Genomic DNA, 18,333 nt, shown 5'->3' on the forward strand with positions numbered 1-18,333 from the left:
GGTGTCTTTGCGCCTGCAGCGGTGCTTTGCCTGTGCTGTGGCTGAAAATAGTTCCAGATATAAATTGGTCTAGTAAATCCCTTCGTGTTAATTTGCATTGATATGTGTACTCGATGTGAATGTACAAGTCATGAGAAATAATTATAAAAAATCTTGAGTTATTTAATTCACTTTTGCAACGACAATGCTAGCTGGACACGCCGGATTACAGCGACTACGCTAAGCTAACCTGGGCGTTTATAGATCAGGACAACGGCTGGGTCGGCTACAAAACGCTTTGGCTCACTCATCCAACTCTAGGGGCTGCAGGGACTGACTCAATTTCATCTGGAGGTGGCGTATTCCTTTAAATCAAAAATAAAATCTCGGGAGCCGAAAGAGCCGGCTCCTTATAGTAAGAAGAGCCAAAAGAGCCGGCTCCCGAAAAAGAGCCGAAATTCCCATCACTAGTAAACAATGAATGAAACAGCCGTGGCTGTCACCTGGCGGCAGCGCGCAGTGATACCGAGGGAGAGAAAATAGTGCCAAGCGATTTCGAGGTCTGACTTTTTATTTGGCGACGGTTTTGTGATGCAAATATATCACTCTTTTGAACACGTACTGTTTTGAGATGAAAAACGTTTTACTTTCGTGACCCCAAAAAACTTGCCGGACTACTTTCGTCTGGACCAAAACTGGACAAGAACTGGACTCCCAGGATGCTGTCAGGGGTAAGTCAGTGTGTTTGCACGACACTATTGATGGGGATGCCATACAGATTCATGTCAAAAATCCCGAACTATCCTTTTAAGTTCAAATAACTTTTATCCGTAAGTGGATTTTTGATTATCTGACTAAAAACATGGAATGCGTTCAAAACACAAGATTGCTGCCTTGTTGCCCCGCTGCCCTAATAGACTTTCGACTGAAGCAGGGGTGATAGCGTTCTGGCGCGCCGTGGCTGGGGAAAAAAAAAAAAATCTAGTTCGCCCATTGTCCTGTGTCATTCTGAGATGCGCAGATAGACAGTAAAGGGAATTCCGAATTCCCTTTACTGTCTATCTGCGCATCTCAGAATGACACAGGACAATGGGCGAACTAGATTTTTTTTTTTCCCCCAGCCACGGCGCGCCGGAAATCCGGCACGGCACACCGGAACGCTATCACCCCTGCTGAAGGCATCTTCTAAGGACGTTTGTTTGGAACGACCCTTTAGGCTCACATTTACAGTAGCGTGTGACATCAGCACATCGTGTAACTAAACAGAGTTAGCTAGTTGGTTAACAGATGCCTCACAGATCATATCAAGCTAATTTATTTGGTTAGTCATGAGATTTTAAAGATGGACTGCCTTTCAGATTTTTCAAGTTTAGGTCATAAAAAGAATTTTCCCTGACACCCAGTTATTTTTGTTTAGTGGACCGAAAGCTACTGAATTTGAATCACAGACTTCCAATTTATTTATTTATTTATTTATTTATTTATTAATAGAACAATTAATGACTTTAGGGCCACATGGCCCTAAATTCTCCACTATTTTTCCTTACTTCACCATGACCCAATTCAAGATACTGCATCATGCATCACGTGGTGGGTTTTCCCTGTTCGTGCAAGGCATTGTGGGGGACAAATTTGAAACAGGAGAGGAAAATGGAGGATGAGAATGAAATGTGAAAGACCGACGACAGTAACGGAAAGTGAGAAGAAAAGACGTTATGTTGCGAAGGAAAGGAAACCCAGGACCAAACTCGTAAATATCGGCGGTCAGCGAGCACCTCGGTGTGATCAGCTGTTCGTTTAGCGACAGAATGATGTAACGGTCAGTGCACGGTCAAGGTAAACCTGTGCATGCGCACACGTTTCCTCTGTCTGCTTGACTGCGCGAAGCGAGCGATTTCATGCAAATTATTTGCTTGGGAATCCCCTCAAATTAAACAACTTCCCAGCCACAGAATGGCCTGGGGAGTGGTGTGGGGGTTTTATTTATTTATTTATTTATTTATTTAAGATATTGTAGAAATAAACATATCAGAATGACAAAATTTCACCGATTTTTATGAAATCGAAAGGCAGTATAGCTTTAAGATAGTACAATGTTTATTTCTTGGTAACTTTTCAAAAATCGAAGCAAAAAAAAAAAAAAACCCAAAACTTATTTGTATACGAAGTCACTTTTCTGTGAAGTTTGGTCTGCTATTTTTTTTTTTTTTTTTTCGTTTCTTGAGCTGCTACACAGGCGGCACGGTGGTGTAGTGGTTAGCACTGTCGCCTCACAGCAAGAAGGTCCGGGTTCGAGCCCAGTGGCCGGCGAGGGCCTTTCTGTGCGGAGTTTGCATGTTCTCCCCGTGTCCGCGTGGGTTTCCTCCGGGTGCTCCGGTTTCCCCCACAGTCCAAAGACATGCAGGTTAGGTTAACTGGTGACTCTGAATTGACCGTAGGTGTGAATGTGAGTGTGAATGGTTGTCTGTGTCTATGTGTCAGCCCTGTGATGACCTGGCGACTTGTCCAGGGTGTACCCCGCCTTTCGCCCGTAGTCAGCTGGGATAGGCTCCAGCTTGCCTGCGACCCTGTAGAACAGGATAAAGCGGCTACAGATAATGAGATGAGATGAGCTGCTACACAGATGTTTTTTTGAAATTCTCTTTTTATTCAGAAAGGCACATCTCCATCACATACATCACTACACGCGTACATTAACTCAGTTTGTCAAGGGCACAGTGATGTTGTGCATACTGCCCCTCTGGAGTTTTCTTCCACGGACCCAAACCATTCCAGGTCGAAGCAAGAGCATAAACAACAGAACCGGGGAGCACACCCCTACATGCTGCACAGATTTATGGGTAATAGGCAGCACTGAGGATACGTCGATGTTGCCTTCAAGTGGGGGCAGTTTGAAGGCATCTTGGTAAACAGGAAACAAAAGTTTGATCAGTTTTGAATGGTCCTTGATGCCTCGCTGTCTTGTTGGACATCCTCCTGAAATAGCATTTTCCCCGTTTCAAACATATCCATGGCTGCCATCCAGTTAGCTTTCAGCAGGCTTTTCAAAGGTTGGGTTTAGAAGTCATCCTCATTATGTTCATCTGTGCTCTATTTTGTCGTCTTCGGTTTTATGTACAGCTTGGCAAGAACTGGCCACTGTGGGTGCTATTTGAAGGCCACTTGGCCTCTGCAGATTACTGCTTGTGGCTATATTTGGCATTATTATTTTCAAAAGCATATTCTGTCTGGATTTGGCATCTGTCTCCAATGTCTTGCTACATCAACCTTGCATGTTCATATCTCCAGGGACCGTAGCTCACAGAAGAGCTGGTGAACGTTCAGTAGCAATTTAACGTTCAACTCTGTTAGTTTACTGGAATCTTAAGTTTTCATTGTGGGATGCTTTTTTTTTAATTAATAATTATTTAGCAACTTACAGAAGAACTCTTATAACTTCATACAAAAATATGAACATTAGGCATTTTTAAATGTCCATCCCACGTCTAGACGTCTAATTCTAAATTAATTAGGATTAGTTATTTAATTTTATCTTCAGTAACGAGCAGTAATGTTTCAAAATTCTCTCCTCGTGCGTGTTAGTGTTGTTTTGTGAGTAGAATATACTCATGCAATTTTGATGGTTTAAATATGCAGTGTTTTCACAAAAAATAAATACGGATAGCGGAGAAGACACATGGCTTTGTCAGATTTTAAAACATTTATAATACAAGTACATACACAACATACTATTCAAGCGCAACATACAAGCACACACAGAATGTACAGCTGGTGAAGGATCTCTGTGTGCATCAAGAGTGTGTTTGAGATGTCCAGTCGGCAGGTATGTTCTACCCCAAGTTTTCATAGTCTGGACCGAGTTTCCCAAAAGCACCGCAGCACAAAGATCATCGTTAAATGGTAGAGCGCGCAGCACAGTGAACACTCTCTCCCCGAGTTAAGACAAGCTTAAAGTGCATATCCTGGACCAAATTCGTTTTTTTTTTTTAATGAAAGTATGTCCCTTTACACATAGAAAAACGCGTCTGGAAAAATCCCAAGGGAGTCTGGAGCCAGATTCGTGACGTCAACTGCGGAAGCGCCAGCAGGCTGCAAGAGCTTGCACGGTTTCAGTGCACAGCCTGTGTAGACCAGCTCGTGATTTTGCATTGAAATATGGAATTGTCACCTGAGCGCAATGTTACTTCACCTTTGGATGAAGAATGTAATGTTGCTACACCCTCCTACGATACATCTGTTAACCATTTTAATAATTACGCGATAACGTTGAAGAAATTTGCAGGAAACCACCAGGTCGTTTTCTCACAAACAAACCAGCGCTGACGTAGGATTCAGAGGGAGGCGTCCCGCACACGACGTCACGAAAATCAGTGTTTGCCGGGAAACCCAAATGCCAAGTTTTTTCCAGAGGCGGACCAATTCGCCTCAAATTGCTTGATTTCAACTGAATTTTTCTGGTATTGCGTAAGGTAAAAACAAATTGCACAAAATGTGACAGATATTTGACCAAAGTTTAATATAAAATAGGAGAATTACATTGATCTCGCTCCTGAATTTACCCGTGATATGCACTTTTAACTTTACCATGTTTTTCGGAAACTCTGTCCTGTTCGCTACAGGCATCTCTCGGTGTGCATTTTAACAGCACAGGTCTGAAATCTTTTTAAGATCTTAGCATGTGGTTGCTTTGGTGCCAGACTGTTACCTTCTGCACCTGAGGGACAAAGCTGGTATCCAGTAACTGTTGAAAGAGTCCTGTCAGCACTTACCCAGCTGAACAGAGCATTCTCTCAGAACGTAGTCTTTCAGTCCACAGTGCCCAGAAAACTTCAGGCGATTTGATGCGGAACAAAATGGATTTTGATATGTTGGGTAAACAGAATCAGGAATTCCATCGTGTTCTTGTTTGCTCCTCTGTATTCATAATTCTCGAAGTAGAGTCCATGGTTGTATTATTTTTAAATTATGATCTGGTTCTTGGTATCGCGATTAAATATGATCAGAATGATGGTTGTTACTTAGTTGTGTAATTATATGCATGTTAATATGATGCAAAACCTTCAGATTCTAGCTTCTAACACAGTGTAATGGATTTGCGGTGTGTGTGCGCGCATGCGTAGGTACATAAATATGAAGTTTTAATGTGTGTGCTTTCGTTTTATGAATCTCTCTCGATTGTTTTGACCACAGGAGCACCTGTCTTTAAAGAAGTACATTGTAGACATAGTGACCGACACCACTGTGACTCCTGAGACGAACCAGGATGGAGAAGAGAGGCAGAAAGCACGAAAAAAGGCTAAGAAACTCCGCACGCGTATGAACTCAAGGTGATTCTTTTTTTTTTTCCTTCCCTTGTCTGTTCTGTGTTCGTCTCTCGCCTTCTTCCCTCTCTCTCTCCTTTTACTCTCCTCTTCTTGCTGTTTCTCTCATGAGTGACAGTCACTCATATGGCTAAAGGACAACATGGCATGTGTGTGAGAGCTTTATGAGTGACAAGGAGATGGAGAGCAGAGGCGCTGTGCATCTTGGCTGTCCGCAGAGCAACACTGATGAGCTTAATTTATGGCCACTTTGTGTGATTGGGGAGGAAAAAGTGAGAATCGATCTGGAAGGCTCCCTCGCTTTCACCTGTTAAGAGCTTTTCTCCTAATTGGTTGCCACTGCACTGCCAAAACTGAAGCCTCCTCTGGTGTACAATGGTATGTTAAAGTATGTGTAAACCATGCCTGTTTTTCCTCCCCCCCAAAAAAAAAAAAATATTGATTTTTAAATGAAGTATCAAAGAAAATCAATAGTAATCAACAAATAGGAGGCAGCGTGCCTCAGTGTCAAATCCTAGACCTGGCGACGATAAATTTTGCTCCTTGTCACAACTGTAGTGTGCGTTTGTGTTTTACTGTGACAGCTGGAGACAGATAGAGAGTTGAGACACATGCAGTTCTTTTTATTTATTTTTTTTTCCATGGTTTCGTAAGGAGGAGTCAGGAGAGATTAAGCTGCTGTGGGTGTGGCTAACCTAGCTGAGCTCAGTCTTGAATCCTCCACAGCCCTCCCCGTACAGTCAGTACACCTATTGGAGCATCTGTATTGGGTTATATTGGGGGAAATACAGTGGGGCAAAAAAGTATTTAGTCTGTCACCAATTGTGCAAGTTCTCCCACTTAAAAAGATGAGAGGCCTGTAATTTTCATCATAGGTACACTTCAACTATGAGAGACAAAATGAGAAAAAAAAATCCAGAAAATCTCACTGTCTGATTTTTAAAGAATTTATTTGCAAATTCTCATCTCATTATCTCTAGCCGCTTTATCCTTCTACAGGGTCGCAGGCAAGCTGGAGCCTATCCCAGCTGACTACAGGCGAAAGGCGGGGTACACCCTGGACAAGTCGCCAGGTTATCACAGGGCTGACACATAGACACAGACAACCATTCACACTCTCATTCACACCTACGGTCAATTTAGAGTCACCAGTTAACCTAACCTGCATGTCTTTGGACTGTGGGGGAAACCGGAGCACCCGGAGGAAACCCACGCGGACACGGGGAGAACATGCAAACTCCACACAGAAAGGCCCTCGCCGGCCCCTGGGCTCGAACCCAGGACCTTCTTGCTGTGAGGCGACAGCGCTAACCACTACACCACCGTGCCGCCTTATTTGCAAATTATGGTGGAAAATAAGTATTTGGTCAATAACAAAAGTTCATCTCAATACTTTGTTATATACCCTTTGTTGGCAATGACAGAGGTCAAACGTTTTCTGTAAGTCTTCACAAGGTTTTCACACACTGTTGCTGGTATTTTGGCCCATTCCTCCATGCAGATCTCCTCTAGAGCAGTGATGTTTTGGGGCTGTCGCTGGGCAACACGGACTTTCAACTCCCTCCAAAGATTTTCTATGGGGTTGAGATCTGGAGACTGGCTAGGCCACTCCAGGACCTTGAAATGCTTCTTACGAAGCTACTCCTTCGTTGCCCGGGCGGTGTGTTTGGGATCATTGTCATGCTGAAAGACCCAGCCATGTTTCATCTTCAATGCCCTTGCTGATGGAAGGAGGTTTTCACTCAAAATCTCACGATACATGGCCCCATTCATTCTTTCCTTTACACGGATCAGTCGTCCTGGTCCCTTTGCAGAAAAACAGCCCCAAAGCGTGATGTTTCCACCCCCATGCTTCACAGTAGGTATGGTGTTCTTTGGATGCAACTCAGCATTCTTTCTCCTCCAAACACGACAAGTTGAGTTTTTACCAAAAAGTTCTATTTTGGTTTCATCTGACCATATGACATTCTCCCAATCCTCTTCTGGATCATCCAAACACTCTCTAGCAAACTTCAGACAGGCCTGGACATGTACTGGCTTAAGCAGGGGGACACGTCTGGCACTGCAGGATTTGAGTCCCTGGCAGCGTAGTGTGTTACTGATGGTAGCCTTTGTTACTTTGGTCCCAGCTCTCTGCAGGTCATTCACTAGGTCCCCCCGTGTGGTTCTGGGATTTTCGCTCACCGTTCTTGTGATCATTTTGACCCCACGGGGTGAGATCTTGCGTGGAGCCCCAGATTGAGGGAGATTATCAGTGGTCTTGTATCTCTTCCATTTTCTAATAATTGCTCCCACAGTTGATTTCTTCACACCAAGCTGCTTACCTATTGCAGATTCAGTCTTCCCAGCCTGGTGCAGGTCTACAATTTTGTTTCTGGTGTCCTTTGACAGCTCTTTGGTCTTGGCCATAGTGGAGTTTGGAGTGTGACTGTTTGAGGTTGTGGACAGGTGTCTCTTATACTGACAACGAGTTCAAACAGGTGCCATTAATACAGGTAATGAGTGGAGGACAGAGGAGCCTCTTAAAGAAGAAGTTACAGGTCTGTGAGAGCCAGAAATCTTGCTTGTTTGTAGGTGACCAAATACTTATTTTACCGAGGAATTTACCAATTAATTCATTAAAAATCCTACAATGTGATTTCCTGGATTCTTTCCCCCCATTCTGTCTCTCATAGTTGAAGTGTACCTATGATGAAAATTATAGGCCTCTCTCATCTTTTTAAGTGGGAGAACTTGCACAATTGGTGGCTGACTAAATACTTTTTTGCCCCACTGTATGCAGCTGGGTGCAGCAGTAAAACGTAAGCTCTATTGTACCCGAGTTTGAACATAAATGGCCACTACTTTTGAGTTTATAGACGACTAAAAATAAACGGCTGCACCAAGTAGTGTAGTTTTAACTGGAGGTTCATCAATGCCATTTTTTCAGACTGAGTTCAAGTATCTGTGTTTTTTTTTTTTTTTATTAAAACCTATACCCAGGGGCGGCACGGTGGTGTAGTGGTTAGCACTGTCGCCTCACAGCAAGAAGGTCCGGGTTTGAGCCCCGTGGCCGGCGAGGGCCTTTCTGTGTGGAGTTTGCATGTTCTCCCTGTGTCCGCGTGGGTTTCCTCCGGGTGCTCCGGTTTCCCCCACAGTCCAAAGACATGCAGGTTAGGTTAACTGGTGATTCTAAATTGACCGTAGGTGTGAATGTGAGTGTGAATGGTTGTCTGTGTCTATGTGTCAGCCCTGTGATGACCTGGCGACTTGTCCAGGGTGTACCCCGCCTTTCGCCCGTAGTCAGCTGGGATAGGCTCCAGCTTGCCTGCAACCCTGTAGAAGGATAAAGCGGCTAGAGATAATGAGATGAGAAAACCTATACCCTTTGATATCTCATCTCATTATCTGTAGCCGCTTTATCCTGTTCTACAGGGTCGCAGGCAAGCTGGAGCCTATCCCAGCTGACTACGGGCAAAAGGCGGGGTACACCCTGGACAAGTCGCCAGGTCATCACAGGGCTGACACATAGACACAGACAACCATTCACACTCACATTCACACCTACGGTCAATTTAGAGTCACCAGTTAACCTAACCTGCATGTCTTTGGACTGTGGGGGAAACCGGAGCACCCGGAGGAAACCCACGCGGACACGGAGAGAACATGCAAACTCCACACAGAAAGGCCCTCGCCGGCCACAGGGCTCGAACCCGGACCTTCTTGCTGTGAGGCGACAGCGCTAACCACTACACCACCGTGCCGCCCCCCTTTGATACCAATTACCGAAATTAATAATTTTGTACGCCAAGTTGGGGCCTCGTGGAATGTTTTTACTTATCCGTGTTTGTTCATCGCTATCAATAAACTCCCATGCTGAGTTTTATGTTATGTTGAAGGTGTTATGATATTTGAACAGCATCTTCATAGAGAGCGCAAAGGTAGTTGACTGGAGTTGATGCGTAGACCAATTATCAGTGGGCGTGGCCATTAAAAATGAATGTAAAGTGCTGACTTGCACCTTGACTCATAAGCAATATGTACACCCTGGTGACAGGAAACGTGTACAGTTTCAGTCAAAAGTTTGGACACCCCTACTCATTCATAGGTTTTTCTGTATTTCGACTATTTTCTACATTATAGAACAATACTGAAGATATCAAAACTAGAAATAACATGGAACATATAGGAAATTATGTAGTAAACAAGTGTTAAAAACACAATTTTGCATTTTAGATTCTTCAAAGTAGCCACCGTTTACCTTGACGCTTTGCATACTATTGGCATCATCTTAACCAGCTTCATGAGGTAGTCCCCTGGAATGCTTTTTCAATTAACAGGTGTCTCGTCAAAAGTTAATTAGTGCAATTTCTTGCCGCCTTAATGCATTTGAGATCAAATATACTATTCAAAAAAAGTAGGGGATATTGCATTTACAAGTAGAATGAAATGCAGATCATGAGGTCAGGAAGGAAACAAATGACAGAAAAACATTAAGGAAACATTTGTCAATTTATTCGAAACCCTGTGTACAGTCAGTAAAGGACAGATTCTCCAGAATAAGGGTCAACACAAACACAGGGTCACACAGCAAATTTACCACCATTTTGAAACCGAGTCAGTAGCGGGTAAAACCCCCTCGGCGTGGCATACTCCTAACGAGATGTCCCAGGTCATTTTGGGGAATGTTATTCCATTCCTGTTGCAATGCTGCAGCAAGTTCTTGGACATTGGCAGGAGGTTGTTGACATTGGCGTAGCCGCTGTCCAAGCATGTCCCAGACATGCTCGATGGGGGAAAGGTCCGGACTGAGTGCTGGCCATGGTAATCTGGTGATATTCTGCTGCTGGAGGTAATCTGTAACGATCCTGGCCCTATGACATCTGGCATTGTCATCTTGGAAAATGAAACGGCGGCCATAACGACGTGCAAATGGCACAACATGTGGTGCCAAGATGTTGTCCCGGTAGTACTGCCCTGTGACACGTCCAGCAACAACATGCAAGTCTGTTCTGCCGGCAGCAGTGATGCCTCCCCACACCATTACAGAGCCACCCCCATACGGATCATGTCTAATGACGTTAACGTCATGGAAATGTTCGTTACGTCGGCGCCAAACCCTCCTGCGTCTGTCCAGGAAGTCCACAGTGAACCTCGACTCATCTGAGAACATTACGTGGTTCCATCGGCGATTATCCCAGCGTTGATGATGATGACACCATTGGAGTCTGGCCCTAATGTGACGATCCCTCAAACAGGGAATGACATGAGGACGTCGGGCGTGTAAATGAAATCTGTGCAGTCGATTCCTGATGGTCTGGCCACTCACTACCAAGCCAGTATCTCTTCGAAGTTGAGACCTTATCTGATTTGCTGTTACCATACGATTTCTCAAGGCAATAGTGCGGATGAATCTGTCCTGAGCCTGAGTTGTTGCCCTTGGTCGACCGGATCGTGGTCTATCCTGAACAGACCCTGTAGCACGATGTCTGGACCATAATCTGCTGATGACAGACTGGGAAACATTCAATGCTCTTGCCACAACGACCTGTCTTGTGCCAACCTGTAGCATGCCAAGGGCACGTAACCTCTCATCCTGTGTTAGACGGCGCATGGTCTCTGTTTAATTAACGACTTCAACCACTGATAATCTGATGCTTTCTCTTCAAAATCTTCCTTTGGAGTGGCTCTAACCTTCCAATTCAGAGTCATGTAAATTTGTGGCACGACCCCCTTGATCATCAGTAGCATCCCGTGCTGATCATTGATGTGTTTGGGTGATGAATTTCTTTGGAAATGCTTCCTCAGTCAAGAACTATACAACATGCTTTCGTATCCCTTTGTATATGTGAAAATTTGGATCTCAAAATAAAATATCCCCTACTTTTTTTGAATAGCATAATAAATAAATAATAGAGTAAATAGCCCTATTCCACACCTGTAGTAATCCATATTATGTCAAGAACCGCTCAACTAAGTAAAGAGAAACGACATCCATCATTACTTCAAGACATGACGTGTCTTTTTAATGAATAAAAAATAAACAAAAACCAGTGAATTAGGAGGCGTGTCCAAACTTTAGACTGGTACTGTATGTCTCGGTGATCAGTACTCGCAGAACTGAAGTGCTCTCATGCTTGCTTTCCAGTTTCACACCTGTAAATACCTCTGTGTGCAGGCAATTCACGGCACATCGTGTTCATTTTTAATCACCGTCCTCGCTGATACTGCTCTCTACACCTCTCACTTTTTCATAAAGATGCTATTTAAAAACCACGAGGCGTTTTATCAATAATTTGTGTTTTTAGAAAATGCTGTAGTAGCTCCTCTTGATCTATTTGCAGAGCACGAGAAGCAGTCTGCTTTGCTTTGATCACTGTGGAAAAATATACAGTTCAGTCTCATTTTGTGTCATCTGTTCTTTTGTGCAGCAGTGTTCGCTAGGCTTACGTCACATAGTCTCACATGGTGTCAGGTGTTAGTATAGGAGCATTTTATCCCTCGCTGGTCGAAAGGCCCGAAGGGGGATTATGTCGTGGCAATTTCCATCCGTCCCGGGAAGAGTGCTCACCTTCTGAAATCAACTCCTCTCACAATTTTTGGAGGAATTTCACGAAACTTGGCAGGGTTTTTTGTTATATGTTGGTAATATGCATATTGTAATTTCATTCAATTCATTCATATTTTACCAGAGTTACAGGCCTTGATTAATAAAATTATACTTTGACAGTTTCATGAGGGTGTTTTTTCCTTCTGAAATCAACTCCTCTCACAATTTGTGGAGGAATTTCGCCAAACTTGGCAAAAGGCTTTGTTATATGACAGTTATACGCATATTGAAATTTCGTTCAATTTGGGCAAATTTTACCAGAGTTATGCCCTTGATTATTAACAAACTTGTACTTTGGCAATTTCATCAAGATGTGCTTGCTTTTTGAAATCAACTTCCCTCACAATTTTTATTATCCCCCACTGGCCGAAAGGTTCGAAGGGGGATTATGTCGTGGTGATGTCCATCCGTCCTCAGGAAGGGTACTCGCTTTCTGAAATCAGCTCCTCTCACAATTTTTGGAGGAATTTCACCAAACTTGACAGGATTCTTTGTTACTTGTCAGTAATACGCATATTACAGTTTTGTTCAATTCAGTCACATTTTACCAGAGTTATGGCAGAGCAGGGGATATTGTGCTCTCAGAGCACTCTTGTTAATGAGTTGAAGTCAGTGAGCACGGTATCTGACTAATCCCTGCATTGGTGCATCTGTCTATTTGTAATATTTCTTAAATTAAAACTTTTACCTCTGCTTCTACTAAGTGCAGTGTCAGCTGTAAATGAAGCTGCTATGTAATCCTATTCTGTGCACTGTGTTTAACAACTATCAATGCCTTGTTTTCATTTTATTTTGTGAGGATTCTAATGATGTCTTCTCATCTCATTATCTCTAGCCGCTTTATCCTGTCCTACAGGGTCGCAGGCGAGCTGGATCCTATCCCAGCTGACTACAGGCGAAAGGCGGGGTACACCCTGGACAAGTCGCCAGGTCATCACAGGGCTGACACAAAGACACAGACAACCATTCACACTCACATTCACACCTACGGTCAATTTAGAGTCACCAGTTAACCTAACCTGCATGTCTTTGGACTGTGGAGGAAACCGGAGCACCCGGAGGAAACCCACGCAGACACGGGGAGAACATGCAAACTCCGCACAGAAAGGCCCTCGCCGGCCACGGGGCTCGAACCCGGACCTTCTTGCTGTGAGGCGACAGCGCTAACCACTACACCACCGTGCCGCCCGGAAAATATCATGCACAATTAAAAAAATTTTTAAAAATTTCAGATGACTTTGCAGTCAGTACCTTTAAACTTTTATATTTGCTAATCATTTAAAACATGGCATCCAATGTATTTGTTGTCATCAGGGTTTTATGATGCTTACTCCAACCTACACCTGAGGGGAAAACAAGAATTCACTAAACACGTACACATGCAGTGCCGAGCCAAGTGGAATAAAAGTAGTAGTCCAGGAATTAGGGCTGGAAAATTAGCTAACTGATGGTGATGACATTCACTGTGCACCATGTCCAGTGTCTGTCTTGAGCACTAATCCCCCTGCAGCTTTGCCGGTCATTCAGACTGGATCCAGAGAGAGAAACCTGCTCAGGTTAACGTGTGAATGAAATCTCATGCAAAAAAAGGAAAATGGGTAGGAGTAATTGCCCCTCCCTCCCTCCACCCACCCACTCACTCACTCGTGTACGTCCATGTTTGTGGGGACACTCGTACCCCGTCTCAACCAACAGGGAACAGGTTGTTGAACTGGTTCCCCTCAGGATTATTTGAACCTTGGTACCAGTTCGTGAACTGGCCCACATTTTCACCAGTTTTGAGCGGAACCATTGTAAATCAAGGATGCGTCATGAACGGAGGGTGTTGCAGAATACACAACAGGAGTAAACAGTAGTAGCAAGATGGCAGAGCGCATTGATTACCTGTGAGGCCTCTGATCACTGCATATGGTCACCTCACTGAAATGGTGTTTGTAACGGTATGTATCATCATGAGGAATCGTAGAACAAATTGCAAATTTTATATTAGGTCTTGTAAGGAGCATTTAGCCAATGGTTAAAATGTCGTGGGTCAAACTGTGATCACCGGTAGGTCAATTTAAAGAAAAAAAAGAAAACATTAGGCACCAAAAGGTTGCTGGTTTGATTCCCTGGACCAGCAGGAATGGCTGAAGTGCCCTTGAGTAAGGTACCTAACTCACAGCTGGTCCCCAGGCTGCTCTGGGTATGTTGTACGTCACTCTAAATAAGGGCATCTGCTCAAAGTAAAAACATTTTAACCATTAATGTGATGTAGTACTTGATTTTTATCGTTCAGTGTATTTATATGCAGTTTTCTGTAAATGCAGGCTCCCGGCTTCATTAGTTTGCAGTGCTATGGCTCATTGTTAAATTCTCTTTGCATGGGAGACCAAGCCGAACGAATGCAAGTACTGTAGATGAATAATTTGAGTCGCCATGATTTTGTCTATATGATCTGAGCACTTTGATTGAACCGCAAAGTAGATCGTCACTTGTTGAGCTTGGTTGGTCAGGTTTTAACTAGCCCTTAAAGGAACAGTCCACCGTACTTCCATAATGAAATATGCTCTTATCTGAATTGAGACGAGCTGCTCCGTACCTCTCCGAGCTTTGCGCGACCTCCCAGTCAGTCAGACGCAGTCAGACGCGCGGTCACTCCTGTTAGCAATGTAGCTAGGCTCAGCATGGCCAATGGTATTTTTTGGGGCTGTAGTTAGATGCGACCAAACTCTTCCGCGTTTTTCCTGTTTACATAGGTTTATATGACCAGTGACATGAAACAAGTTCAGTTACACAAGTTGAAACGTAGCGATTTTCTATGCTATGGAAAGTCCGCACTATAATGACAGGTGTACTAACACCTTCTGCGCGCTTCGGCAGCGCATTGATACGGAGCTCAGATATCAGTGCGCTGCCGAAGCGCGCAGAAGGTGTACGGAGCAGCTCGTCTCAATTCAGATAAGAGCATATTTCATTATGGAAGTACGGTGGACTGTTCCTTTAAGTTAACTGATTTTCAGTCACTGTCAAAATTCATGTAACTTTATCTTCGAATAAATTTAATTCAAACAAGTTTCCAGTTAAAGGCGCCTAACAAGCTCTTGGGGGATGGAGTTATGCTCTCTAAAGCAGGCCAGGCTGGGCTTGCTCATTAATATCTCAGCAGCTCGGGCTGGTGAGTGGCACTCTGCAGGGCTGGAGCTGAGAAAGTGACAGGCCTGAGCCCCCTCTGCTTGCCGTCACTCGCTACTTGAGCCCTGGAGCGCCAAGCCTGAGAGAGAACAGGCACTCACAATCATAAATCAGTGCTGCCTTCAGTCCCGGCACGGTGAGGTTAGCGGCTCCACCACTGGGTGGAAATGAGGCGTTTTATAGGAGCACAGGGTGGTGTTTGGAAAAGGCAAGAGAGCTTTTGACAGGCCTCCCAGGTTGCCCTGTCCCCATTGTCATTGGTAAGATCTTTTAGGTCATAGTTGACCTAGGGATAAGTGCAGCACTATTACCTGCGAAGAGCTTCATGTATTTTACAAATGAATTGCTTGTGTGTGGGTTTTTTTTTTTCTTCCTCATGTAAACATTGTGGATGTTGTGAACCTTAAAGTAATGCCATTGTCTCTGTCTTTCTTGTGTGTCCAGTGCGTAGGTTGTCTTTTCCCAAGGTTTGGAAACAGAGTGCTCAGTGTACAGGACTGCATACAAAGGACCCCCTGTTTAGTGCACACCACTCTCACTAAGTTTACCAAAAAATGTCCTCTGGCAGGGAAAGAGGCGTCGAGCATGTGATGTGGACGTACAGAAGTCGACAAAGGCACAGCGAAAAAAAACCCACAGCTCCCCTTCTTTTCCCCTTGACATGTTTTATATAGCGAAGGCTACACCTGAACTGATCCCATGTTTTATGACTCTGGCATCTAGATTACGTCCATGTCCTCATGTGCATTTGTAGAATTTATGGATGGGTCCCAGTTTGTTCCTTTTTGTACATTTTTTCCACTGCTCCAGTTTTAATTCCTTATCCGTCAGCAGAGAAGTTCCATGATTGAAAGCCTCTCAGAAGAAACATTAAAATATTGCAGCAGCACCTGGCCAAATCCTCCATGTAACCGGTAGTGCCAAACCCCAGAGTTCTCATTGCACCTTTTTAAAACGGATACGGTGTATTTGTTTTTTTTTATCCATCTGGACACATGGACGTTTTTACGGCCCGGTGTAAGGGGGCCGCTATCTCTATCCAGCATGGGTGGAGGTGAATGTTGGGGCGGTGATGAATTGATTATTAGTTCTGCATTGTAGCTGTGTAGCTCCCCCACCCCTTTCCACCCTTAATTCTGATTTACTAATATTTATAACTCCCTCGGCCGTTTAACGGGGCCTGCCGCCGGTAGTGATTGATGACCTGGCCATTGCTCCCTGTTTAACCTGCATGGGTATAAAGCTGTCAGAGATAAATATTATAATTCGGAGGATGATGAAGGGGCCAGGTATAGTTCAAGCCTTCCCTGAGTGTTCTGCTGCATTCTTTATGCTGGCCTCTCTGATAAATAATGCACTGAAGCATTGGGCTTTAGTCTTCTCACTATACAGTGAGGGTGGTCTGTGTTACTTGTGTCTAGATTAAATCTCTGTCACTTACATGGCCTTTACTTAAATCTGTCTCTCTGTTTTTAGACTCCAGAAAATGTCGAATATCAAATGTATAGTCTGACGTTTCTACCTGAAGGTTTTTTTTTAAATAAATGTAACACTGGTGTAGACTATAAACCTCACCTACATTTCTTCAGAGCGAGCTTTTTCTTATGAGTGTTTAAAGAAAAGAGTTAACCCTGACGTCAGATTGGGGGTTCATTACATGCTACGTCGGGCTTTGTGGCCTTTTTCCCAGCATTCCTGTCCCCTTGTGGTCTGTTATCAAATTCAAGTTTATAGTGTTCAGACTGATTTACTCCCCTATTAAAGATCAGGAATAAGGCTTTTTAATCCAACATCTGCTGAAGCGATTTGATTTGATTTTTTTTTAACTCGCCGCTTACCCTGGCCACTAATTAAACATCCAACTTATCATTAATTAATCGCGCTAAGCCCAACTCCTGTTTGGCATACAGTAAGTGAAAATTGCACGTTGGGAACAGCAATGTGTCTACACTTCTCCGAGCATTTGAACTAAACTTTACTGATGTGTATTTAAATTTAAGCCTCGATGGGCTGACAGATGAGGGCTGTTTTTGGATTGCATTACATTGGCAGCCCCAGCAGAAATGCTTTTTAATCTGCAACTAGTCTTCGACTTTGTCTGGAAAAGCAGTCTTTAAAATACTGATATTAAAGATAGACGTGGCCCTGGCTTTCTGGGAACATTCATCGTTCAGTTCGGTCTTCCGGAAAGTGGCAGAGTTTATCAGCCGCAGGTCATCTCTCCCTCAGGTGGTTTGTCAGGAACTGATCGATCAGTCTTATCGGCGAGATGTAGGATGGACAGGAATCTGTCTTGCTGGTGGACCACACCACAGCTCACGTGGTTGTTGGCTTACACCCCTTGGGCTGGAGATTTGCTGCAATGTTGACAAACGTGTAGCACTTAAAGTAGATATGTAAAGGCAGCTTGTTCATCTTCTCATGGTTTTGTCCAAGTGAACATTTTACTGGTTTGTACACCACTTTAGAATTTTTTTTAATGGGAAAAATGGCTTCCTAGAGCAGCTGACAGGCTAAATAAACAGTTTGAGACTCAGATTGACCTCCTGATCTTTTCTTTGTTCTCGCTGTCCTCTTATCTCCTCATGTCCTCAGGCTGACATGTGTAGGAGATCTCTCTCTCTCTCGCTCGCTCGCTCTCGCTCGCTCGCTCTCTGGATGTCTCTTAGTCGCTCTCCTTCTCTCTTTTTAACTCACTCAGGCTCTCTGATGGACTGTTCGTCTTCTTCCTTCTCAGGGCTAAGGAGTATGAGACATCTGTGGAGGCGAAGATGCAGATTCCAGATTCTCCTTACAAGGCCAAGTAAGCTGCCAGCTCTGGTTATAATGAATGTACACCCACACCTGAGCTGTATCTACAAGTATTTGGCTTGCTCCTATCTCTGAAATGTTGTCTTTTAAACCCTTCACACACCCTACACACACTTAACACCTACCAAAGACTTGCTTCAGTCAGGAGTGTTTGTATAAATTTGGATAACGAATGTGGTAGACCAGGCAAGGTTTTTTGTTTGTAATTGTCCCATTCCGGGTTTATAAGGCCATGGCCTTCGTTGTGTGTGTGTGTGTGTGTGTGTGTGTGCGTGCGTACAGACTGCAGCGACTGGTGAAGGACTTGGGAAAGCAGCTGCAGGGGCAGGACAGTGGCCAGTGGGCCAACAACAAAGTGTCTGGCTTGGACAGAACCCTGGGTGAGATCTCCCGCATTCTGGAGAAACAGGTACTGTGTTGTATAATGACGCAAATACAGCGACTTGTAAAATATTGTAT

The 18,333-nt window shown here is 44.0% G+C and overlaps 1 protein-coding gene across 5 annotated transcripts in view; it reads left to right on the forward strand.

Moving 5' to 3' along the window:
- scaper (S-phase cyclin A-associated protein in the ER) overlaps positions 1-18,333 on the forward strand; it is a 186,493-nt gene that overhangs the window by 103,928 nt on the left and 64,232 nt on the right. For all 5 annotated transcript variants that reach the window (XM_060914836.1, XM_060914837.1, XM_060914840.1 and 2 more), the window contains 3 exons: positions 5,170-5,306; positions 17,801-17,866; positions 18,157-18,283. In XM_060914836.1, coding sequence (XP_060770819.1) covers positions 5,170-5,306; positions 17,801-17,866; positions 18,157-18,283 — 330 coding nt within the window. The remainder of the gene's footprint in view (positions 1-5,169; positions 5,307-17,800; positions 17,867-18,156; positions 18,284-18,333) is intronic.

Source organism: Neoarius graeffei, chromosome 2 (assembly GCF_027579695.1).
Source record: "Neoarius graeffei isolate fNeoGra1 chromosome 2, fNeoGra1.pri, whole genome shotgun sequence".
NCBI classification, from domain to species: Eukaryota; Metazoa; Chordata; class Actinopteri; order Siluriformes; family Ariidae; genus Neoarius; species Neoarius graeffei.